This window comes from Equus przewalskii, chromosome 6 (genome assembly GCF_037783145.1).
Source record: "Equus przewalskii isolate Varuska chromosome 6, EquPr2, whole genome shotgun sequence".
In the NCBI taxonomy this organism is placed as follows: Eukaryota; Metazoa; Chordata; class Mammalia; order Perissodactyla; family Equidae; genus Equus; species Equus przewalskii.
Window position 1 is genome coordinate 70,884,566 of NC_091836.1, and position 26,191 is coordinate 70,910,756.

General features: G+C 37.3%; 1 protein-coding gene across 9 annotated transcripts in view; it reads left to right on the plus strand.

Annotated features, from left to right (window-relative positions):
* FCHSD2 (FCH and double SH3 domains 2) overlaps nt 1–26,191 on the plus strand; it is a 276,748-nt gene that overhangs the window by 146,881 nt on the left and 103,676 nt on the right. For 7 of the 9 annotated variants that reach the window (XM_070625887.1, XM_070625883.1, XM_070625885.1 and 4 more), the window contains 4 exons: nt 6,095–6,239; nt 14,835–14,968; nt 18,554–18,608; nt 19,670–19,798. In XM_070625887.1, coding sequence (XP_070481988.1) covers nt 6,095–6,239; nt 14,835–14,968; nt 18,554–18,608; nt 19,670–19,798 — 463 coding nt within the window. The remainder of the gene's footprint in view (nt 1–6,094; nt 6,240–14,834; nt 14,969–18,553; nt 18,609–19,669; nt 19,799–26,191) is intronic. The other 2 variants (XM_070625891.1, XM_070625890.1) reach the window with 1 other exon arrangement.

The following is a 26,191-nucleotide window of genomic DNA, read 5'->3' on the forward strand; positions in this document are numbered from 1 at the left end:
AACACTGCTTTCTCTTGGACCTTTTTCTTTTAATCTTTGGGGATGGGTTTTCAGTTCCGTCTTAATCTGTACAGGCTGCTATAATAAAATACAACAGACGGGATGGCTTATAAATAACAGAAATTTATTTCTCACAGTTATGGAGGCTAGAAGTCTGGGACCAGGATGCCAGCATGGTTGGTTCTGGTGAAGTCCCTCTTCTGAGTTGCAGACTTCTTGACTTCTGGCTGTGTCCTCACATGATGGAAGGGGTTTGGGAGCTCTGTGGAGTCTCTTTATAAGGGCACTAATGTGTCTTATGACCTAATAACCTCTTGAAAGCCTCATCTCCTAATACCATCACCTTTGGGCATTAGGATTTCCATATATGAATTTTGGGGGGACATAGACATTCAGACCATAGCAAGTCCTCTCTATGTTTTTCTCAGTTTCCTCAGCTGTCTAGTGACTGTTTTTTTTTTAAAGATTTTATTTTTTCCTTTTTCTCCCCAAAGCCCTCCAATACATAGTTGTATATTCTTCGTTGTGGGTCCTTCTAGTTGTGGCATGTGGGACGCTGCCTCAGCGTGGTTTGATGAGCAGTGCCGTCTCCGCGCCCAGGATTCGAACCAACGAAACACTGGGCCGCCTGCAGCGGAGCGCGCGAACTTAACCACTCAGCCACGGGGCCAGCCCCTCTAGTGACTGTTTTAAGTAATCTTATCTATATTCCTATCTTTAAAGATTACCTATAAACTGTAATGATCATGTTTTTATTAACTCCTCAGCTTGGGAACCAAAATGTCAGCTGCCTCCAACTTTGACTTCCTGATCTCACTGTCTGTTAGGAATGTTAAGTAGTTGCTTCTCTGCCTGTGATCTCTCCCCTTCACAATTCATTTACTATAATATCACCAACCACGTGAATGTCTTTGTAAAAGAGGCCTACTGTCTCGCCCCTGCTTGAAAATCTTCTATTGTTTCTCCTTGCCAGTAGGGTAAAATTAATTTTTCTTTTAATGATATTCAAAGCCATGAAGAAACCTGGCCCCAAATTCCTTTTCTCTCTTCATCTCTAGCCATTTCTCCTTCTTTCATCCTTGGTTCCCCAACCCTTGGGTATCTCAAGCTGCAGTTGTATTGCTGTTCTTATCACACCTCAACTGGACTGAACTTAGTCATCCTCCCTGCCTTTACTTGTGTTAGCTAGGCTGAGGATGTTCTCCCTGCCTGCTATCAAGAGCGATATATGAACACTTATTTATTAAACACCATACTTGCTCCTTGTTATCAGCTACTATATAAATTAATCTTAGATTATGAACTTACTTATCACATTTTCTGGAGTCTTCCTGGTGTGTGGTGCTATGTTTCTAGGCCTAGGGAAGATCTATGGTTTTGTTTGTTAAATTTTTTTTCTTTAGTTTTTATTTTGAAATAATTGTGGATTCATGTGCAATTTTAATAAATAATATAAAGAGCATTCTTAGAGTCACCCAGTTCCCCCAGTAATAATATCTTGCATAACTATAGTACACATCACAACCAGGAAATAAGACTTTCAAGTCTTATTATTTAAGAAATACATTTCATAAAGCTATAGCTGCCATAGACAGTGATTACTCTGATGGATATGGGCAGAGTAAGTTGAAAACCTTCTGGAAAGGATTCACCATTCTAGATGCTGTTAAGAACACTCGTGATTTATGGGAAGAGGTAAAAATACCAACATTAGCAGGAGTTTGGAAGAAGTTGATTCCAGCCCTCATGGATGACTTTGAAGGGTTCGAGACTTCAGTGGAGGAAGTAACTGCAGATGTGGTAGAAATAGCAAGAGAACTAGAATTAGAAGTGGAGACTGAAGTGCTGCAGATCTCATAAAACTTCAACAGATGAGAAGTTTTTTTGTGGATGAGCAAAATAAGTTGTTTCTTGAGTTGGAATTTACTCCTGGTGAAGATGCTGTGAAGATTGTTGAAGCAACAACAAAGGATTTAGAATATTACATCAGCCTAGTTGCTAAGTCAGCAGCAGAATTTGAGAGGAATGACTCCAATTTTGAAAGAAGATCTACTGTGGGTAAAATGCTGTCAAACAGCATCGCATGCTACAGAGAAATCAGTCCTGAAAGGAAGATCAATTGATGCAGCACATTTCGTTATTGTCTTATTTTAAGAACTTGCCACAGCCACCCCAGTCTTTCCACAACCACCATCCTGATCAGCTGTTAACATCAAAGCAAGACCCTCCACCAGCAAAAAGATATAGCTCGCTAAAGGCATAGATGACGATTAGCATTTTTTAGCAATAAAGTATTTTTTGATTAAGATATGTACATTTTTAGACATAATGCTATTTCACACTTAATAGACTACCATATAGTATACACATAACTTTTATATGCACTGGGAAGCAAAAACATTCGTGTGACTCACTTTATTGCGATATTTGCTTTATTGTGATGGTCTGGAACTGAGCCTGCAATATCTCTGAGGTATGCCTGCACTGGATTGCTATTCTTGAGTGGGAGGTTATATAAGGTAGTGTAAATGTGAGGGATTGGCCTTCAGAGCACAGGTAGTTCATCCAAGTAAAAGGAGGGATGACAGAGTGTATGGGTACAGAGGCAGAGAAATTGGTAGACGTGGTGGGAGCATATGGACATTATCTTCTGGTAGCTTCATTGTCAGCTGAAAGTGTGGTCATATTAAGGGTTTGAGATGAGAGGAAAAGGTGGGAAATAATTGTCTAGAAGAGTGAGAGAATAAGTGGATTAGGGAAATGTATTAGGATTGTGGGTTAGCTCTAAAGAGTTATGAGAATTTATTTGACATCAATTTAACGTGAGACCAGGTATCATGATTTTGGTTTTCTCCAGGAATATTCTGCTGCACAGACATTGGTATAGTGTAAACAGAATTTTGGATTTAACCAAGGTTGGAATTTGTAGGTCGTAATGATGGAAAGAGAGAGGAGCAAGGGTAATAAGGGTGTGTACATAAGGGAGTGATTATAAGGTGGACCATGAAACCTAGGCTGGGTAAGGAGCTGAGAAGGGAGATTTTGAGAGGAGGTGAGAGAGAGTGGGAAGGGGGAAGGATCAAATGGCTTGTGGGTTCTGATAGGGTTGAGTAATTGTTGGAGTCAGAATCCTAGAGGGGGTGAGTGGCAACAGTGTTGGTCCGAGATTAGATGATTAGAGCAGAGGGGTAGTTATTGGTAATGACAAAATGTGTATTATGACCACTGGAGTGCTATATCTGAGTGAATAGCCTTAGAAGAATTTCACAACCTCTCTGAGCTTTACTTTTCTCATCTGCAAAATGGGGATAATGCCTGTCTTACAAAGTTGTCATGAGGATTGAAGGATATGATAAATGTAAAATACGTGATATAGTACCTAGTACGTCATAGATTCTTGAAAGAATGTTCTTCCTTCCTTTCTTTTATAATTTTGAGCCTCATTTCTTGAACTGAGCAGAATAGCAAAATACCATACTTACCTTGATATCTTTCCTTATGCTTCAAAATTACGTATATGAAGCCTACTGAAATAGAAATATTTTAAAAATCACTCTATTACCCATTATTATTTTTCCCCAATTGGAATGGAAAACACCACTGCTCTTGGAACTACCACTATTGTGTTAACAAGAAGTACTTACATTTCTGCTACAGTTCTGCTGCTATTATTGTTTATTCATTTAAAAGAATCTGTGTGCCCAGAGTTTTTATAGCATTTGCATTTAATTGTTAAAATAGCCCTGTGAGGTACATCGTGCTGGTATTTTTGCTATTTTTCCACTTGCCAGTTAAGGAAATGAAAGTATAGTGAGATGTGCTATGCATAATTATATTAGTTAAACCAGCACTTGAACCCAGGTCTTCTGACTGACTGGCAACTGAACTCTATGCTTTTCAAGATACCTAGTTGCTGAGGATATGTTTGCCTGCTATAGGTCTGCTAATCTCTAAAGATCTCTTTTTAGACTATATAATGAAAGGATTTTTCTTTTTATTGTACAGTCCTCATAATTTATACATTCATCCATTTATTCTTTTTTTCATTCAACAAATGCTTATTGTAACCTTTCTAAATATTAGGCCATGTGCTAGGCCCTTGGAATACAATAGTGAGAAAGACATACACCCCTGTCTTCATGAAATTTTCACTATAGCAAGAGGGACAGACATTAATTAACAGTTATATAATTGAAGGAAAGTGCTGGAGCCATGTGTACAAATAACAGAGAGGGACTTAGCTGAGTCTGTGGGTTGGCTTAGGGGTGATCATGAAAGACTTCCCTGAGGACGTTACATTTAAGCTGAGATTGGAAGGATCAACAGCCGTCAGCTGGATGGAGGGGCAAGGGAGGAGGGTGCTACCTAAGGGGAGAGCACGGATGAAGGGATCTGTCCTTCCTTTTTTCCTTTCTTCCTTCTCTCAGATCACAATTCTCATAACAGTTCTTTCTCATTTTCATTATGATTTAAAAATGTCTTTTAAGTGTAAGTTAATAGTTACAAAGCATAGCACTGAATTTTTCTCTCAGTGCATTCTCTGAGAAAATCGGTTATTTAGATTGCTTAGGAGGGCCTGTGGTGAGCTTATATCCGAGGTTCCATCGGTTGTCATACAGTAAGTCCACAGAAGACATTAATTTTGCTGTTGTTCTTTTTTTCCAGTTTTATTGAAAAATAATTGACATATATCACTATATAAGTTTGAGGTGTGCAGCATAATGGTTTGATTTACATATATTGTGAAATAATTGCCACAATAGGTTTAGTTAACAACCATCATCTCATATTAATTTTGCTGCTCCTAAGTCCATCAGTGCTTCTTTGCTGGCACAGCACAAAGGATCTTTTTTCCAAAGGAACGTTAATATACCTTTGCTTAAATACATGAATATTTCTATCTAAACTGATTCATTTGGTATATTACACAAACTAATTCATTACACAAACTAATCATTTGTGTAATGTAATCATAATATACAATTTCTAGGTTTTTTAGTTCTAAGTGGGATGGGGACCCAGGCAGTTTTTTTCTTGTTTTTACACTGTCATCCATTGACCCATAGCTAGCATTTTGTGTAGCATGTGGGCTCGTACACTGTTATCATGGAAAATCTGCGTGACACAAGAAGGGAAGACCCAGGAGACAAATATCATAATCTATCAGTGCAAGTACCTCATTTTTAAGAATAAAGTACACTTCTTACATCCATTGTTATGATAAGTTATAAAATATGTTCATAGCTTGTGTGGGAGCATACCAGAACTGACTAAGGCATTTAGCAAAGTAGAAGAGAAGGTTTGAAAAGGAAGTTGGCTACAAAAAGCCAAGGATGAATAATTCTTTGACTTTACCAAGAGATTGCTGAGCACATTTATCAAGCAAAGGTGATGGATGGGACTTGCTTGGAATGACTCCAAGCTACAATGTGAGGCTGGCTAAGCATTAATTGCAACAGAGAAACAGATGTAAAGCAACCATACCATAGACTGCTTTTGTCAAACATGTAGACTTCTCAAGCACATATGCAATTGTTCATATTTTATTTCCAGCCACATCAGTTTATGTAAGAGAGTATTATGATGTAGTTGAAAGAGAATGTACTTTAGAGGTACCCAACCTTCATCTCAGTACTGCCAAATTCTTGTGTGATCTAGAGCAACTCTCTGAATCTCTCTGAGCTTCAGTTTCCTCATCTGTAAAATAAGAAAAATATCTTAATGAAATAATGAAACCTGATATTCATAATGATAACCTTGAGAAAGTGAAAGTCCTGGACAAACTGAATTATTCACTAACTTTTTCAGTGTTAGCTTTGTCTGGAATTGTAATCCTTGTATCAGTTTACTCCAGTCTCAAGAATAGCTAGGGAATCAGAACAGCCCCTTTCCAAACTATAGAGGAATAGAGTATATGCCGTGTTTCTGTTTATGTCCGCTAAAAATATTACTACCTATCAACCAGTACAAAATCACTTTCAACTATAAAGAAGATATTCATTCTGTTTGTCAGTGCTAGCCAGTGAGCAAAAGGTTAGCCAACTTCTTCTTTCTTTTCCATGCCTAATACTTTTCTGTCCCTCTTTGAACTTAGGAGCATGTATCCTGTTTGGAAATCTTTTCTCGAGGGAACAATGCAGGTAGCCCAGTCTCGGATCAATATATGTGAAAACTATAAAAACTTCATTTCTGAGCCTGCAAGGACAGTAAGAAGCTTAAAAGAACAGCAACTAAAAAGGGTATTGTTTCTATTTGTTCTTTTCTTATATGCTTTTTAGTATCTCAGTGCTACATTTGTAATCTGTGAGGTTATATTAAATTGCATTTAACACAGAGCTTTTCTATATGGTCATGAATGTTTCTGATTTCGACATGGATTTTCTGATTTCAACATGTTAGTAGGATTTTTTAAATTTCAACGTGTTCCCTCTAACAACTGTGTTTTGTTAACTGACAAATGTGAGTATAATTTGAAACTGTGGACATTCTGAAAACTCAGTAAACACTTCTGACAAATATCACTCTTCAGCTTACGTAAATAGATCTACTTAGTTTCACAATATTGGTATAGTTTGGTGTATATTAAAATAGTTAGAATGTTATTAATCCCACTGTCTTGAAAAAATGTCTTAATCCAGCCATTTTGTATAATAATTTAAAGGAAGTTGACACATTTTGACCAGCTATAGCAAACTTATTACCAAAAATGGTATTCTGTCAAGTTTATAGGTTATATAAAAGTAAAAGTTTTCAAGTGTGTTTCTTTGATTATATAGAAATTAAAAATTCATAGAAAAAAATCGTTATTAGATGTGATTTTTATGAAAAGCTTGCTCTTAAAAGTAGATGATTAAATTGTGTCCTTTTTGGAAATAGAGTTACAAAAATAGAGATTATCATGATGCCTAATCAGTAAATTTTTCTAATGGAAGTATTAATGTTTTATAAAATATTACAGTAATTATTTAAGGAAATAATATTTCAGAAGCCATCCAGTGTTTTGATTCTAGCACTCATTTGGATTTTCAGAACTTTTTTGCACACAAAAACTAAAAAACTTATTCTTCCTTGTTTGCCAAAGATGATTTCAGTAGCATGAAATCAGTATGTTAAATGTATATAGTGTGTATATAAAATTTTAACTTCTTTCAAGCATTCATGTAATATCACTTAGTTTTAACATATTTGTATAAGAATGCCCTTATCTTTGCTCAAAATTACCTCTTTCAAAACAAACATGGTGAATAAACTATGTGACCACTGACCAAACAATGCTTTCTAGTTGGAAGAAAATACGTTGTGTGTGTGTGTGTGTGTGTGTGTGTGTATCCATCCATGCATGCAGAGAGAGGGTAGGAGATAGGAATAGAGAATGAATGCTAGTGTAACTTCCCAACCAGGGGGAAATACTGCATTTTACATAGCCAGTGCATTCACGAAATGTAACTGAATTACTGGAATGTTGTGACTTTCTCAGTATCAGAGTCATTTCAAAGAGTTTACCTTTTGTGCTTCTTTTGTTGTCTCTAACCTGAATTTAACTAGCCTTCCTGGCCAAAGAACATTTGGTGAGAATTGACAAGTCCTCATATCTGTGAATTAACTTGTTTTATATTATAGCTGATAATAATGGTGTTTATGTTCCATCTAAGCAATTGTTAAACATTAAGTACATATTGGGCATACCTGTCAGGGCTCTAAGATTACAAATGACAGAAACCCACTTCAAACTGGCTTAAGCCAAGAAGAGAATGTATTAGTTTGCATGACTGAAAATTCCAGCATAGATGGAATCCGGGCAAGAGTGGATCCAGGTGCTCAAATGATGGTATCAGAATTCAGTCTTTCTTCCTATCCATTAGCTCTGCTTTCCCCAATAGCTTCGTTCTTCAGCAGCTCTCTCCACATGGTGGCCCCCAGAGTACCAGATTTACAAGTCTTACAGCTAGCAACGCTACATTTTTCATTTTCCCAAAAGTTTCAACAGAAGTACCAGAATTGGGGCTCATTGGCTTATCTTGGGTCACAGCCCTCCCCTTGAGTCAGGGCTTTCAGTCCTCATGCAAACTACATGGACCAAAAATGGGGAAGGATGATTCTCCAAAGGAAAATTGAGATGGATTCCCCAAGAAAAAACAAGGGGAGTAGAAAGAGCTAGCAAAAGCAACAGATAGCCACTATAATTGGCTTCTCCAGTTGTACTTCCAAAACTTTACAACCAAGTGATCAGTAAATCATCTATTTTCTTTCTTTTCTTGTCCAACCCTCCCCCTTTCTTTTGCCTTCTTTTGGATTAATCTCATATTTTTCTTTACTTTTTTTTTTAATTTTAGTGTGATAATGCAATATAAGATCTTCCCCCGTTAACAGATTTTTAAGTGTATGATAGAGTATTGTTATTTCTGTAGGTACAATGTTGTACAGCAGATCCCTGGAACTTGCTCATTTTGTATAACTGTAGTTTTCTACCTATTGATCAGCAACTCCCTCTTTTCTCTTCCTCCACCTCCTGCCAACCAGAATTCTATTATTTGCTTCCATGGGTTTGAGTATTTCAGATACTTGGTGTAAGTGGAATCGTGTGGTATTTGTCCTTCTGTTACTGGCTTATTTCACTTAGCATAACGTCCTCCAGGTTCATCCATGTTGTTGTATGTTGTAGGATTTCCTTCTTTTTTAAGGCTATAATATTCCATTGTATATATATGCCACACTTTTTTATACATTCATGTGTGGACCGACATTTTGGTTGTTCACACATTTTGGCTTTTGTGAATAGTGCTTCAGTGAACATGGGAGTGCTAATATCTCTTCTAGATCCTCATTTCAGTTCTTTTGGATACATAGCCAGAAGTGGGATTGCTGGATAATATGGTAGTTCTATTTTTAATTTTTTGAGGAAGCACCATACTGTTTTCCATAGCAGCTGCACCGTTTTGCATTTTGCACAAAGATTCGAATTTTCCACAACCTTGCCAGTGCTTGTTGTCCTCTGGTTGGTTGGTTGGTTGGTTGTTTTTTGCTGAAGAAGATTATCCCTGAGCTAATATCTATTGCCAATCTTCCTCTTTTTTTTTGATTAAGGAAGATTAGCCCTGAGCTAACATGTGTGCCAGTCTTCCTCCACTTTCTATGTGGGTTGCCACCACAGCGTGGCTGATGAGTGGTATAGGTCTGAACCTGTGAACCCAGGCCACCAAAGTGGAGCACACTCAACTTAACCACTATGCCATGGGGTCAGCCCCTGTCTTGGTTTTTTGATAATAACCATCCTAACAGATGTGAGGTAATAACTCATTGTGATTTTGATTTGAATTTCCCTGGTGATTAGCACAATCTTATTTTATTATTATCAGTTTTTCTTCTGTTATTAGCTTTTGAATTTTATAGTTTTATACTATGCTTTTAGTAATTACCTTGGAGATTACAGTATGCCTCCCTGACTTAGAACAGTTTACCTTGAATGCACTTTTACTGTTCTCCAAACTTTGCTCTAAATAAATTTATTAAAATCTACCTTGAATTAGTATTTTACCACCTCATGAACAATGTAAAAATCTTCCAACAGTATAATTCCATTTACCTCCCCTTTATGACTTTTATGCTGTTAGACCTTTTGACTCTGTCCATATGCCTTTTGTACTTTTTCTGTGTTTTCTGTATTTCTACTCTTTTTTCTCTCTGTACTTTAGTCTGAATATTTTCCACTGATATCTTGCAGTTCATTAATACTCTGTTCTGCTATTTCTAATCTGTTTTTAAAACTTATCTTTTGGAATATTTTTTTTCCTTTGGAATCTTAATGTATTTTTCAGTTCTAGAATTTTGACTTTTTAAAAATGGTTCCATGAAGAGGTGCACTTCTCCATGTTTTTCCTTTATCTTCTTGAATATGTTACTCCTAATCTCTGTTTCATAGTTTCACCATCTGAATTACTGTAAGTCTCTTTTTATTGTGTGTTGTTTTTCTTGGGTTTTGGTTATTTGGGTCTGCTATTTTAGAATGCCTCACGATGCTAGACATTGTGGATAAACATTGTAGAGGCTCTGGAAGATGTTTTCTATTTCCAAAGAGAGTATAGGTTTCTGGCAGGCAGAGTACTATCAGATCACCTTGATCCTATTAGGGTCTGGTTTTAGGCTTTTTAGGGCTGGTCTGTTTCACTTTTGTCCTTGTTCCTAGGGTCTTACCTGAAAGTGTGGGGTGCTTACCAAAGCCCTTCTACTGTGACAAGACTTGGACTCCATCCTTTGTCTTCTCAGCATCTTGTAGCCGCCCTGATTCTCTGATCACTGCTCAGCTCCCTTAGTCTTTCAGCTCCTGTCCCTAATAGGATTTCTTGAAATTTCACCCCACACATGTCATTTTTAGAAGTCAACTGATGACTCAGGCAGAAATTGCATACAGAAATTTTCCCATTCTCTCCATTTCCTAATTGATCGTGTTTCTATACAACCTTTATGTTTATTATTTTTTTATTTCTGGATGAAATTTTTATTTATTCTGCTTTATTTAATCATACCTCTGTTTTTAGATATTACCACCAAGTCTGCAATAAAAGTTAACTTTTTTCTTTTAAGTTATTTTCTTAGGATAAATTTCCAGGACATGACTACTGGGTCAGAGAAGCTACTAGTTTGTGGGACCTAGAAGTATTGGCCCAAGTTACTTTTATTTTTATCCCTGAATTCAAGATATGAGCAAGTCTGTCTATCCTTGTATCTGTGTCATCCTCAGGAATCATACTTTTAATTTCTTCACTAGGATCCTGAATTATAATATCCAAACTTTCCATCATTTTGCATGATCCCTTAGCCTTAATGTAAATTTGTACTTATTTCTGTGTCTGCTCAGTGCTCATAACTCTTGGGAAAGAGCGGAGCGTATATCACACCAAGGCTCTTCTTAGCACAGGCATTATTAAGCTCTTTTTAAGTATGTAACTTAGTCCACTCCAGAAAACTGGATTCCTACAGAAGAAATTTATTTTAAAAGTTGGAAAGTAAATCCTAGGTAATCTTTTCCTTTGCAAATTAAGTTTGATGAGTTTTATTTAATAAATATTTTTGGTATTTTGCTATGCGCAGAGCACTTCCCTTTAAAGAAGAACCCAAGATACTCTGACTGGAAGCAGTTCACTTGGGTGATGGAAAACATTTGGTTGTGGATTTACTGAATGTTAGGGAAGAAAGGATCACAAGTGATCTCTTCAGTGTGCATACAGGCTATCTCTAGTGTTGGTTGATAAACAATATCACAGAAACTTATGTAAAGGGAAAAAAGCAAGTAGGAAGAGAATCAACCAGAGTCTTCTGACGCAATTTTTGAGAAATTCTTTTTAAAGATACGAACTACCACAAAATGCATCTGATATTATAGCACATATGAAAAGTAATTTAATTAATAACCTTTTATAGATGAAAATGAATTAAGTAATTTCCATAAGATGTTTGTTTACCCAGGACTAAGGAGAGATGTCTTGTTCTTCAGAGGGTAGGAATGTAAGGAGGAGTGACTGTGTGTACGTGTGTGTGTGTGTGTGTGTGTATGCTCATGTACAGATGGTGTTCGCTGTGTGTGGATGTACTGAGACCCTATCCACATGGCTTGCAATCCCCAGGAAAACCTTGGACCTACTGTGTTTAGTTTCCTCTCAAAAGACTCAAATTAGCAGACCCTTTCACTGCATATGTATCACCACAGGACTCTCAGGCTTCCCTTCGTTGACTGCTTTTTCTGAGGCTAAGCTCCATTGTTTTAGATGAACATTTTGGATCTAGATACCTTCCACCTGACTCCTCTTTTAGATAATCCATCCTATTTTCTCATTAAACACAGTTGTATCTTTCAGACCATGCCTCAGTTTTTGGTTTTTAATATCTAATTGTAGGCATGGAGCACTCTCTCAGCTCTTCACAGTTGCAAATGTCCCGTTATGGGGATGTTTAGCACTTCTCTATGGGAGTGTCAGGTTATCATAGTATTATTTATTATAGAAGAAGAGGTTTCTGTATAATAAGTACTATTAAGAATTAAGGAGAGGGGGCCGGCCCAGTGGTGCAGCGGTTAAGTTTGCATGTTCTGCTTTGGCGGCCCGGGGTTCACTGGTTCGGATCCCAGGTGCAGACATGGCACCACTTGGCAAAAGCCATGCTGTGGTAGGCGTCCCACATATAAAATAGAGGATGATGGGCATGGATGTTAGCTCAGGGCCAGTCTTCCTCAGCAAAAAGAGGAGGATTGGCAGCAGTTAGCTCAGGGCTAATCTTCCTCAAAAAAAAAGAAAAGAAAAATTTTATGCAAGATGAAAGCTTACTATTTTAGTATATCTATACAATGAGAGATTAATCAGCCATAAAAAGGAGTGAATAATTAATACATGATACAACATAAATGAACCCTGAAAACATTATGCTAAGTGAAACAAGTGGGTAAGGCCACGTAATATAATTCCATGTATGTGAAATGTCCAGAATACAAAATTCGCAGAGACAGAAAGTAGATTAGTGGTTGCCAAGGGTTAGGGGTAGGGGGAAGTAGGGAATGACTGCTAACGGGTATGGAGTTTCTTTTTAGGGTGATGAAAACGTTCTGGAAATAGATAGTGGTAATGATTGTACAACCTTGTGAGTATACTAAAAACCACCAAATTGTACACGTTAAAAACGTGAATTTCAGGGTCAGCCTGCTGGCACAGTGGTTAAGTTCATGCACTCTGCTTTGGTGGCCTGGGGTTCACAGGTTCAGATCCTGGGCATTGACCCATATACCGCTCATCAAGCCATCTTGTGGCAGCATCCCACATACAAAATAGAGGAAGATTGGCACAGATGTTAGCTTAGCAACAATCTTCCTGAAGCAAAAAAAAGAAGAAGATTGGCAACAGATGTTAGCTTGGGGCCAATCTTCCTAACACACACATACACAAAAAGCTTACTATTTTAAGATAAAGTATTTCTAAAGGAGACCTTAAAAACATGGTTATCATAAATCTGGGGTACACATTATAATGGGTTACATGGTAAATGATACCATCACTTCCTCACTATATGACTTTGGGTAAGTTATTTAACTTCTTTAAGTCTGTTTCTTCATCTTAAAATGGGGCTAATAATATGAATATTTTATCACAGAGTCATTTTGAGAACTAAATGTGATAATACCCATAAAGTACTAAACATAGTGCCTTGTGTCTGTGTCCATAGGGAGTTTTCTTAAGTGTAACTAAACATTCAAACTCTCATGGTTATCGTAGGCCACACCTGCCATGAGGCTTACTTAGAAGAACATTATGACAGAGAACACAGTTGACCAGCAGAGCAGTATCCAGCATTAGTAGAATTGGTTCTCCCACCAGTGTATGTCTCAGTCTAAATAGCCAACCAGAGTTGTTCTGTTTGGTCCCCCAGGCGACAGGTCTGGGGCGAGGGAATGAGATTCACATGTGCAGGGGTAGCCCCAGGACCTAAAGGAGACTAAAATCTTTCGTTACAGCTCTACAGACAGAGCTTCCAAGTCCCTGCAAGGGACTTGTCCAGATACAGGAATCACCGTATTCACGGAGCCCACAGCCAAGCCTTCTCCATCAGATATTGATAGTTCATTTGTAGTTTCTCCCAAATTGATGCAATTTACCTATAAGGGTTCATAAGCAATGTTGCCGAGTAATATAGTTGACATGCGTCTTCATCAGGTTTCTGTTGAAACACAGACCTAGAAAGTTAAGCCAAGGTCCGGTTTTCATGCAGAGGAGAAAGAGAGAGTGGGTTTTTTTAACCCTTTATTTACAGCCTAACACTTACGAAGTGCTCAATAAATGTGCCCATAGGGAGCCTTCCAGATCTTTTACTTTCTGTAAAGTAGTGCCTTTCTTAACACCTAGCAATTTCTGGGAAACTCTAGCCTGTATGTCACGTGTCTAAGTTTAAGTTTATTTGTGTGTTATCTTCACTCTTCTGATGTCCTTGCTCTACTCCACACTGTTCAGCCTGGAACGATAGTCTCTCACCGATGTCTCCTGTGCTTTGCTAAGCTTTTGTCAGTCTCCACCACGTGCTGACAGAGCTATTGCAGGCTCAAGTTTCTCAGTAGGGGCTGCCCTGAACTGGGCTCAGGCTAGAGAGACTGTTCCGTGGTTTGTTTCACACTGGGAAAAATGAGTCCCCTTGGATGTCCAGAAGGGTCCCGAAGCAGTGTTACTTTGGCCCAAATTTGTTATAAGAGTTTATTGATTAAACATTTCTTTGAGTTATTATGTCTGTCCCCTCTCCTAGAACGTATGTTTCAAGAGATGAGTTGGGGGAAGTTTTGAGTAACAATTGTTATGTGGTACCCAGGTTTCGTGCTTCTCTCCTTCATTTTGGGCGTATCAAGTGAGACTTCTCAGATTTCACTCCTTCTTTCCTTGGGGTGAATTCTTCAGTACCCTTTGCACCATCAGTTCCCCAAACATGTAGAGAGAGATATAACGTATATTAAGATTATGAAGAAATACAGAATTGCTTTATTCTTTTGCCATTATTGCCATGATATCTGCAATAGCGAGGGCATTTTCATTGTTGATCTTCCTCCCTTACTGTCGGTCAGCAGCTCTCAGAGGTTATTTCTCAAAGCAGAATTGTTAAGCAGACTGTGACACGGTGCGATCATTCCTTGAGCTGGGGGTACCAGCTGTTGTGCATTGGATTTTAACCTGCAATTTGAAGGGGACTAAAACTGCTGATTCTTCTCCTGGATTTCTATCCCAAGGGCATAGTGCACAGACCTGAGGACAAACTCATTTTCTGTAAGCCTGAAAACTAAAATCATAATAATTGCACTTTTTGTTTTACAGTGTGTGGACCAGTTGACAAAGATCCAAACCGAATTACAAGAGACAGTGAAAGATTTAGCTAAAGGCAAAAAGAAGTACTTTGAGACTGAACAGATGGCTCATGCAGTACGAGAGAAAGCTGACATCGAGGCAAAGTACGTGTTTTAGAATTTCTGAAAAAATGATTTGGCAAATAAATATTATTTTTGCCAATACTTTGTTTTCTGTTAATACAGGGGATAGACACATACTTAGGTTATGTTGCTTTCGTCTGACCTATAAATGTTACATACTTTAGACCAAATTGTTCTTTTATATTGGCTGATTTTATTTAAATTAAGATAGCAAAATGGGAATATTTGATCAGTTTTCACATTAAATTTAATTTTGAAAAGGAAAGAAGACAGATGGACTTTGTATCGAAAGTTTAGTAAAAGTCTAGTTAAAGTTGCTCTAGTGTCTGAATATCAGGCTTTAAGAGCCTCATTTTTCTCATGCTAGACTCTAAATCAGTTGTAGCTGGAAATCCCTGCTCCTCAGCATGCTGTTGAAGGGCCATGGACACATCCCATGAGCAAGAGCGCTGACCTCAGTATGGAAACCCTGCCCCAGGCACAGTTTTTCTCTTACATGACATTCTAATATATATACTTTTTTAATTTGTGCTTTAGCAAGTGTGTGAATTTTTGTTTCATTATATGTGAATTACAGATCCTTTATTTTGAGAACAATTAGGAAAAAAGGAACTAGCACTTGGTAATAGAAAGAGAGATAAAGCAAGCAGTAGAGATTTTTGCAATGACAACTTGAGGAAAGATAAAAAGTTCTTGAGAAAAAATAAATCTGTGTTATAGAATGAGGCTCTGAAGAGGTCTGTGAGGAGAGCTGAACCTCCCACCGAGTCAGCTTACTGGTGCAAAATCTAGGAGTCTGGACTCCCAGTCATGAAATCAGAAAGGCTATGAACATTTGTACAGACTAGCAAGGAGTGGGGACTGTCTTTCTAATACATTTTTTAGCTGCAAGAAATTAATCAATCTCATGTAAGCATTTTGTGAAAATTTAGGGGCTCCTGGAAAGTTTATTTCGTACCAAGGGAAGGTAAATGAATACTCAAAGTACTGAATATTACTGGAAAACCTATTTAATATTTCCCTAATTTAGTTTGTTGTCTTTATTATTTTATTTTTGTGAGCAGCCAAGTGTTTCCTGTACTTTCATCGTGTCAATGAACCTGTCTTCCCCTAGGACGTGAAGTATCTAGATTAAGTGATCTCCATTAGAAATATCCAGTCATGGTGGTTTTGAGGAACTTGTTTTTTAAAATTCTCAGGGATTCTAGAACAGAGAGTTGACAGATTTGTAGAGTGTATATAAATACTTACTTTAGCCAAAGCCCACAGGGTGAAAATGAGGGCAATTGTGGGCCTTTCCTGAGAAGTATAGATTTGACAGGATCTAATTCAGAGATGCTGATTACAAGGATCTGCCTTCTAATATGGCACAAATTCAAGGGGGCTACAGCAAATTAGACATTTTAGTTCAGAGTGTAACTTTTCTGGAAAATTAATTCAACTACAGAGTAAGAAATGCCTCTTCATTCACTCACTAAATGTTTATTGAATAATTACTTTATATTGGGTATTGTGGGTTACAGAGGTGAGTAAGATAAGTTTTGCGCCCTCAAGAAGTTTAAAGCCTAGAACTAAAGACAAATGTGTGTAAAAGTAACTGTATGATTTGTTTTTTCACAGTAAACTCGAAGTTAAGTATCTAAAGTCACTCACCTAGTAACTAATTTATTTACAGTAGTTATGTGAAAACACTGTTTTGTAAGCATAGAAAATGGAGAGGTTAATTTTGCCTAATGAAAAAGGGAACCTTTATAGAAGTGCTGTGAGGACAGAATCTTGAAGAATGAATAAGTAGAGATGAGAAATAAGATCAGGAAGGGGAAGTAAAAACTGGACTACATATAGTTTTGGTGGATGGTTTGGCAGATGGTGAGATGTGCACGTTAGGAGAGAGTGTAGAAGGAAGAGGGTTACAGTTTGAAGAGAAGGGTGAGTTCCATTTTGGAGATGTTGGTTCTGAAGAACCTTTGGCACGTGGGGTGAATAATGTTTGGTAGGGAGTCATATATATAACTCTCAGAGGAGAATTTGGGCCTAAAGATCTCACTTTTAGGGGCCAGTTGCCTATCAGATGAGCGTGATCAGGATGAAATCATGTATAAAATGAGATGAGAAGTTGAGTTTGGAACCCTAAGGAACATTAACGTTTGGAAGGTCAATGAGGAAGAAGAATGTGCAGTATAGTTCATTTTTTTGTACATATCTCATTTGTTCTAGGTCATAATCTTTGAGGACAAGAACTGTGTTATTCTATCTATTACTAATACCTACTTTAGTACCACACAAGAATTATATGAGGGTTATCAAATGAAGCAGAAGCCAGAAATTTAAAACCTTATATTGGAAAATCCAGATGCAACACAGACTATTTGGATAATGACTACAAAAAAAAGGAGAATTTAGAGTATCCCAAACAGTCTTTCTTAACCCTGAACAGCCTGTCTCAAAATTTAAAGTTTGTGGTCTTTGCTTTTCTAGATTAATATGAATAAGATTCTGATTAATAAAAACAAAAACCCTGTGAAATATGAATATGACCAGGTAGAAAATAACAGGAATGTGTTGAACCCAATTTTTTTTAACAGTGGGGAAGTGATTGGGGTATGTATGTGTACGTCCCTGAATGTTTCTCTCTTGTTAGAAAGAGGAGAGGCTGCTTTTGCTCTCCTCCTCACATTTATTCTGCAGAGACTGGCTTTCTCTGTCTTCAATCCCAAGTGGTCTGCAACTTTACTACATATTATGGTATAACTGCCAGCACATGCATTGAATTCTCCCATGGCAATCACCATGACACTGCAGTCAAGACAAACATTGCAGCTTTAGAAATCACTGGTCGTGGGAGTGCTAGCATTTGTTGACTTTCTCCTTATGGTTATCTCTAGTTGTTTGGGTAAAACCAACATATTTTTACTACTGATTGTTAGATTATGGTTCCTCTGTGATGCTGAAAGAAATAGGGACACCAAAATGAGAAAAGATTAAATAGAACAAAATCATTTACGGCAGGGAGTCCAAGGACTCTCACTGTGTTCGGAATACTATGTTAAGAGAGGAGGCAGCACACAGTCAGGCACCCAAACAAGAACATCTTTTAATGGGAGAAATAAAGAAATTAAGGACTTTCTAGAGCCTAGTCAATATCATACTGTAGATTGCATTCCTGGCATTGTTCTAGCCTGTCACACATGGCTCTGAAAACCTGCTCATCTTTGCCTCTATAGGTTGGTTATCCCTGGGCTTCTTTAAGCTTCCTTGCAGGAACTAAAGTGTGTGTAATTGTATGATATGGGAATAACCTATAGTTTGATGACTCTTATTTATTATGAGATACCAATATATTGTGTTGTCAAATTGTATTTTTGTCACTCAGGATATTGTTATTTTATTAATTTCAATATATCTTGTTTCACCATTATATTTTTTCTGTATTAAAATAAAGGAAAATAATCATTGCTGTTGTTTTTCCATTTTTTAGTTCTCTTTTAGAATAGTGTTGTGGAAAGGGGTCACTTTTTTAAAAAATTAGTAATTATAATATTTAATCATTTTATTGTGATATAATCTGATAATTTTATTAAACATACTTTTCTATTTTTATTATAGATCTAAACTTAGTCTTTTTCAATCAAGAATCAGTTTACAGAAGGCAAGTGTAAAGGTGAGTTTTTGAAAACTGTATTTCACAATTGAGAAACTTTAGCTTATAAAAAAAGAATTGGGTCTTTTGAGGTGGAGGTCAACTGGTTCCACCTACTTTAGAGAAGCATTTTAGTCACTAACTTAGAGAAGAACTTTCCTTCCCAATTCGTGGTTGTTTTTCCCCCAGGTGTCACCACTTTGTACACTACTTGCTTCACAAGATTGCTTCGCAGATGGGTTTCTATACCTTACCTGCTTAGGTAGCCTGTTGTCTTTAACTCTTAGTCCAAGAGAATCAGTCCACGGGCTTTAGAAAGCTCTACAAATTCCATTTCATTCGGATTTATACCCTGAGCAGATATTCTGGGCCAAATGCAAGTGAGTTTTTTCTGTGGGACCCTCAAGCTGTGGAATACCTGATAAGTAAGGTTAGTGACCTGCCTTTGGCTGCCAGGCTCCCGCCTAGCATACAGTTCTTTGGCACATCAGGAGTGCTGATTTTTTAAAAACTATTTTCTAACTCCAACAGATTTACCCATGTCTTCGAAGATAAGGTATTTACTTAATGTGGAAACCTTTATTTTCCCATCTGAATAAAGTGTGCAGAATATTTTGAAGTTCTCTAAAAAGCTTTGGAAGTTTAAGTGTAAATAACAAATACAGTCATGCATCACTTAATGACGGAGCCACGTTCTGAGAAATGTGTTGTTAGGCGATTTTGTCATTGTGTCAACATCATAGAGTGTACTTACCAAACCTAGATAGTATAGCTTACTATACTAGGCTCTATGGTACTAATCTTATGGGACCACCATCATATATGCAATTCGTCGTGGACCGAAACATCATTTTGCATGACTGTATTTGAAAGCACTTGTACCGTGTGTAACAGTTCTAGTCACTGTTTATTTAAGTCCTCAATGGTGTTGAATAATTTTTATCTGCATATAAATGTTTCTCAACACGGTTACTTTTACTCTTGTTGAGGAGCTATTAATTGCCAACTAATAGTGGTATCCTCCTATGTTTGCAGTGCAATATCAGTTTTTACTGATTTCTTTTTCTTTTACTGTATTTTAGTTAAAAGCTCGGCGATCTGAGTGTAATTCCAAAGCTACCCATGCAAGGAATGATTACCTTCTTACGTTAGCAGCAGCAAATGCACATCAGGATCGCTACTATCAAACAGATTTAGTTAACATTATGAAGGTAATCCAGCCTTAACATCTGTGGTAATTTTGTTTCATTAAAGACGAAAACAACTCGTGAGTTGAGTGTTGGGTATGTGGGCCTGAGTCTGAGGAACGGCAGCAGGCTACTTGGTATTTCATTGGAATATACTTGATATTGTTTGGATAACCTCTGTTTTGGTAATTCTGAATTAATTTTCAGTGTAAGAAAATGTTTAGAGCAAAATCACTAGGATTGTATTATTCCCTAGTGGCAGATACTTACTCTATAGTGGTTATTAATGTATAAGTTATAACAAGATTTTTTTTAAAAGCTTAGATGTTTAAAATTTCATAATTTCATCCTTAATTGATAGGTAAACATGTACATTAACATTTTATGATTTTAAGGTGCCTGTGGGAAAAACAAGAGGAAATGTCTTATAATTATATGAAAACATCTCTACCCTGGGTATCACTCCGAAATGTAGCTAGATTAGATTACAGTTTCTTATTGCCCAAACTCGATCTTGGTCTTTCCCTGTTTATACACTAATGTATATTTATCTTTAACTTTTACTGAAGTAGGGGAAAAAGGGTGGAGGAGAAGAAAACCTTTTTAACCTGCTGCCAGGTTTCCCTTGTTGCTGGTAGACAAGTTCTGCTTTGAATTGTATCTCAGTCTCTTCTATCTTCTCAAGGACCCAAATATTTGGTTATTCTGTTTTTCTCGTATTTTCAACCCATCTCTCTTAAATGTATTGTTTTTTTTTTCTTGTGAGGAAGATTGGCCCTGAGCTGATATCTGTTGCCAGTCTTCCTCTTTTTGCTTGAGGAAGAGTGTCACTGAGCTAACATCTGTGCCAGTCTTCTTCTATTTTATGTGGGATGCCACCACAGCATGGCTTGACGAGCAGTGCTAGGTCCATGCCTGGGATCCAAACCTGCAAACTTCGGGCCACCAAAATGGAGCACATGAACTTAACCTCTGTGCCACCAACCCAGCCCCAAATATATTGTTCTTAATGACTATCAAACACATTGATTTCATCAAGTTGCTTGCTTTATAAATCAGAGGTGTTGAGAATGGGGAGGCAACAGGAGTGGACATTCTTTTTCCTGCAGTGGCTCTAGGAAAGAGAGAAACTCTGTCCAGAAACTACAAGTTCTTTCCTTGAAAGTAGAAACAGGACATTTCCTGGGACCTTCAGGGGAAAATAGGAGTGATGGAGAGCGTCAAACTGGACTAAGAAGTACCCTATTGTGAAATTTTTCCTTTCCTTTTTGTTCACTGCCTGAAATCCTCTTGTCCTAGCTTCCATCCTGTTCCAACTTCTCCTGGTTAGAATGCAGGTGGTGAGAGAGATAAAGGATTGTTTTGACATCCCAGATGAGAACTCTGTATACATTTCCCCATAAATGTCAGACCTAGAGGTTTAGGCATTTTAGTATCTTATTAGGTGTTACAGAGTGCCTCAGACTTACAGGGACCAACTGGAGACTTGGCCTCCCATTGTAACATGTTTTCTCTAGGGAAATAGATATACTCAGTTTCAAACACCCCATTTAGTAAAGAAGATTTTTAGTACAGCTTGATTTGAGGTTGTGATTCCCTATATACTTTCTACTATTAAGTCAAAGCTGTTAACTGTATATATTTTTCCCTTTGAATACTTTAAAATGAGCATTATGTTGGTTTAGGTGCAGCAAAAATAAAGTCTTTATGTTTTTTAAATTGAATCCACAGGCAAAAAACATCTCTCACTTGAAATCCTGTGGCCTTTGATAAACAGGAAAGCTATAATGGTATTATTTTAGGGGTTTGCCCTCTGCCAAAAACAAAGGGGAAGCTAATGGGCCTGGCCGGCTCTCAGATTATGTGTGAAGTACTTGAACTTACCTTGAAGTCCTCATGCAGGTATTTGATCAGCATTGGGTGGGTTATGCTTTAGATTATTCATTTCATGAAATCTTGTAGGGTACCAAAATGATAAAAATAGAGGAAGGAGTCCCCCTGGTCCCTTAAAAATAGGACAGTGTATTCTGAATTTTCATGTTGTGTATGTTGATTCATTTTCTTCCTTATGCTAATTCTATAGTCTGCAGTATTGGAAAACTCCCGTCAAGCATGCTGTTAATTACTAAGCAAGTTTCTATCATTGAACTGACAGTGGCCCCTTAGTGCCTTTCTTGGAAATGTCTGTTTTTTGAATTGTTGTTAAGGTTGTAATGCCCTAACTAGAATTTTTTTTAAAAATTATGTAAACAGCTTGGAAGCAGGAGATTTGATTCGTTAATTTAATCATACACATTTAATAGTCACTTACAGTGTGGTAGCTATTGGGCTAGGCTTTGGGAAGAAGCAAAGATGAGTAAGACACGCTCCTGATCCTCAAAGAGCTCAATCTGGTGGAAGAGAATTATATAGAAATGATTATAAATTGGAATAATGAAATCACTTACTGATAGAGGACCGTGGTTAGTAATAATCATAGCTATCATTTTTTTTTGGATTGCTTGATATTACCCTGGCATTGTCCTAATCATTTTAGGCATTTTATCCTTTCTCGTTTTCTTCCTTATCCTGGGTAGAGTTCATAGTTCATTATTTAAACAGCACTCTAGCCTGTAAATGAAATGAAATGAAATCCCAGCTCTGGATGAACCTAGATAACCTCTTCCTCTGTTCCTGCATCTAAGTAACCAAGTACTGCTGAAGAAAATCTTTCAACAGAGCAGATTCATGATTGTAAGTTAATGTGGAACTTGTCTCAAATGGCCCTTCAGCACTGCTCAGGTATCCTACTGTATTTCCCTGGTTAATTTTCCCTACTATTTTTAACAAGTTTTTCAACTCTTTCCCTTCTCCTCAAACTTCAGATTTACCCCTTCTCTTTCACACTTAGCAAGTGGTCTTTCTTCCTAATTTACGGAGAAAATAGGAGCCATTAAAAGGAAACTCCATTATTAACCCATTCCTTGCCTTTATCTCTGTTCAAGACTCTTCCAAGGAGTCTTAATAGCAGAGTTGTTCTCCGTATCTAAAGATGATCTTTTCACCTCGGCTTTGGATCCCCTCTGCCTTCTCAGGGATCGAAACAATGGATTTTCCTATTTTCTCCTTATATTTCTTGGGCATTCTAGTCTTAGGTTAACAGTTGATGGGATCTTAGTGATGCCAGTGCTCATTATGTCGTCTTTTGTGTTACACTCCTCTAATCTGGATTCGTTGCCCTCTGCGTCCGATGCAATGCAGTCATTCTGAGAGCTTCCTTTGCCTGTCTCCTATGTTGAATCTCCAGTGTTCTGTATCATTTGTCTTCTGTTTTCTTCGTTTACTCTGTTCTTTGGTGGAATACATCCTCCAGTACTTTCTTGAGAGAGTGGGCATGGGAGTTAAGTTTTTTGAGATATCATGTTTATGAAAATGTCATTATTCTGTGCTCATAGTTGGGTGTAGAATTAAAGGTTGAAAACCATTCTTATTCCGATGTTGAAGTTAATGCTCTACTGTCTTCTTGTTTCCTGTGACAGATTAGATTAGATTGAGAATTGAGAATCCACAGCCATCCTGATTCTTGATTCTTTGTATCTGATCTAGTTTTTTTTCTTTTTAGAAACTTGTGAAATATTCTCAGTAAGCCCTTTGATTCTTGGCTTAATTCTTCCCTTTTTTTTTTCTCTTTCTGGAACTCCTGTTACTAAGTTGTTGGATCTCCTGGTCTTGTTCCTTTTTCTCTCATTTTCCTTCTTTGTCATTATGCTCTACTGTCTGGGAGACTTCAACTCTGTGGTTCAACTCTTTTATTAAGTTTTTAGTTTTTTCAACATGATTTTAGTATCTAATTGTTCCTTTTTGTTCCCTGACTCTTCCCTTTTTTTATAGAAGATTTTTATGTTTTCTCTTTTCAATTCTGATGCATCAGTAATAGAATTAATTTTAAAGTTTGCTTCTCCTTGCAGAGTCTGTTTCAGCCTGTGGTAGAACTTGTCAACTTTGAGCTTCATCAAAGGGTGATCCGGTGGACCATTTGTAGGGGAAACGCGGATGTCAGTATCCTTAGATCTCTGCTCTTGGGCTGGTCAGAATTCCCCTCTTTGCTCCCTTCATCACTTCTTCAGATGTTTTCTCTGGAGTTGTTTTCTGAGGGAGACTTCCATGACCTCCTTAACCAGGTTACATCTGCCGCCCAATCTGATGGTCTCATAAAATGGTGTATCTCATCTTTGACGCTCTTAATACAGTTGTAGTTTTACACCTATCTGTGTGATTACATGGTAAATGCCTCATCTCTCACTTAACTCTACATTCCGTGAGGATGATTATGTCTGTCACTTCAGACTTCATCCTTGCTACCCAGTACAGTGTATGATTCCTAATGTGTGTTAAATGTTTATAAATTAATACTTAATGAATAAATGAACAAATGAATGAGTGAACAAGCAATCTCCTTTCAGTCTTCACAGGATGAATCATTTCCATTTTACAAATGAGGAAATTATGACAGAGCCTGGATTCAGCTCTGGCAGGTCTCTCTACTGTCAAAACCAGTGCCATTAGCTCTTTATGTGACCCTAGCTTGTTGGACATAGTTCCTCTTCTCTTGTTAAAAGGGGGATAATCCTGGGGCTGGCCCCGTGGCCGAGTGGTTAAGTTCGCGCGCTCCGCTGCAGGCAGGCCAGTGTTTCGTTGGTTCGAATCCTGGGCGCGGACATGGCACTGCTCATCAGACCACGCTGAGGCAGCGTCCCACATGCCACAACTAGAAGAACCCACAACGAAGAATATACAACTATGTACCGGGGGGCTTTGGGGAGAAAAAGGAAATAATAAAATCTTAAAAAAAAAAAAAGGGGGGGATAATCCTGCACTATCTTATCTCCTTTGGCTTCTGCAAGGAGCAAATGAGGTACTGAAAAGCGTTTTTATTAATTTTGAAGCTTGGTATACATGTTATACATCATTATTTTGGATAACAGAAATTCTATTAATATATTTTAAATAAATCTTGTTTTTTAGGTGTGAGGAGGGGGATAGTGTAGAAGAGAACTTAAATGCTTGGGAGTCAGAGTGGAGCGACTATTTAGGTGTCTAGCATTGTTAGGTACTCTGTCTAGGTACTTTTGAAATTATTACTTGATTTATTTAAACACATTATTTCATTTAGTTTTTATAACATCTTTCATGCTAAATATCATTATCCTTGTTTTACAGGTCAGAAAGCAGAGGCTCAGTGAGATTCCCTTAGTATGTATAATAGCCAAGACTTAAATCAAGGTCTCTGTGACTTCAGAGCCTGTGTTCTTTTCTACATACCATTCCAATCTTCTTGGTAGTAAAAATTAGTATAATAAGCAGTAGCATACTGTGAATGTCATAAATTTTGTGAGAGTTGTAAAATAAAATTAACAATTGAAATTGCAAATTCTCCCCTATTCTAATTTTTCTAAAGAATATGAGCACCTCAGTATCTAAATACAAATATTTAGACATGTTCCCCAAGGAATATTTTGTATTCCTTATTCCAGTACCAATTAGAACAGATACTGAATATATCACTCTGTTGTCTGTATATCATCAGGCAGGTTTTTTTGAACTAAAAACTAAAGCAGAACAAAACAAAAAACTATTGCTAGGCCATGGAAACTGGATAACTGATTTCATCAGGTCTGTAGAAACCTGTTCAGCTGTCTGCTAGAAAGCAAGGTAGTTCCTCAATGTTCCTTTTTTGCAGCATATTCTTGTACAGTATATAAACTGATGCTTTTATTTTGAGAAGTTTGTGGAATATGTTCTTAGTGGTTTGGATGAGGAAGGACGATGTACAACGCATCAAAGTAGAAAAAGGAACAAATGTCAATATAATGAAAGACTTGAAAAGCTTAATAATACTCAGACCCTACTTCTAGATAAATATTTAGTCTGCAATGGAAGCTAAACGTGTCTGGACTAACTGATAATTGGGCAAAGGAATAAAAAGTAAACATCTTTCTGTGTGACAAAAATCTAGAAAGTATGATAATATGGCATATCTTTTACAGATATTTGTTTTGGTTAAATGAAGAAGAAGTCATTGTTGGTATCTAAATCCCTTATTTTTACTGCTTTTCTGGCTAAGCACTAATCATTCCAAAAGTCTTCCTCATTTATATGCATGATTGTATAACTCTTATCTTTTTGATTGTAAGTCACAGCTCTTCTGGTTTCCTGCCATCTCTCTAGCTATTGTACTTTTTTAAAAAAATTATTTTATTGAGGTCATATTGGTTTATAACATCATGTAATTTCAGGTGTACATTATCACGTATCAGTTTTTGTATAGACTGCATCTTGCTCACCCCAAATAGTCTAGTTTTTATCTGTCACCAGACATAGGTGCCTCTTTACTCCTTTTGCCCCCACCCCCTACCTTCTTCCCCTCTGGTAACCACT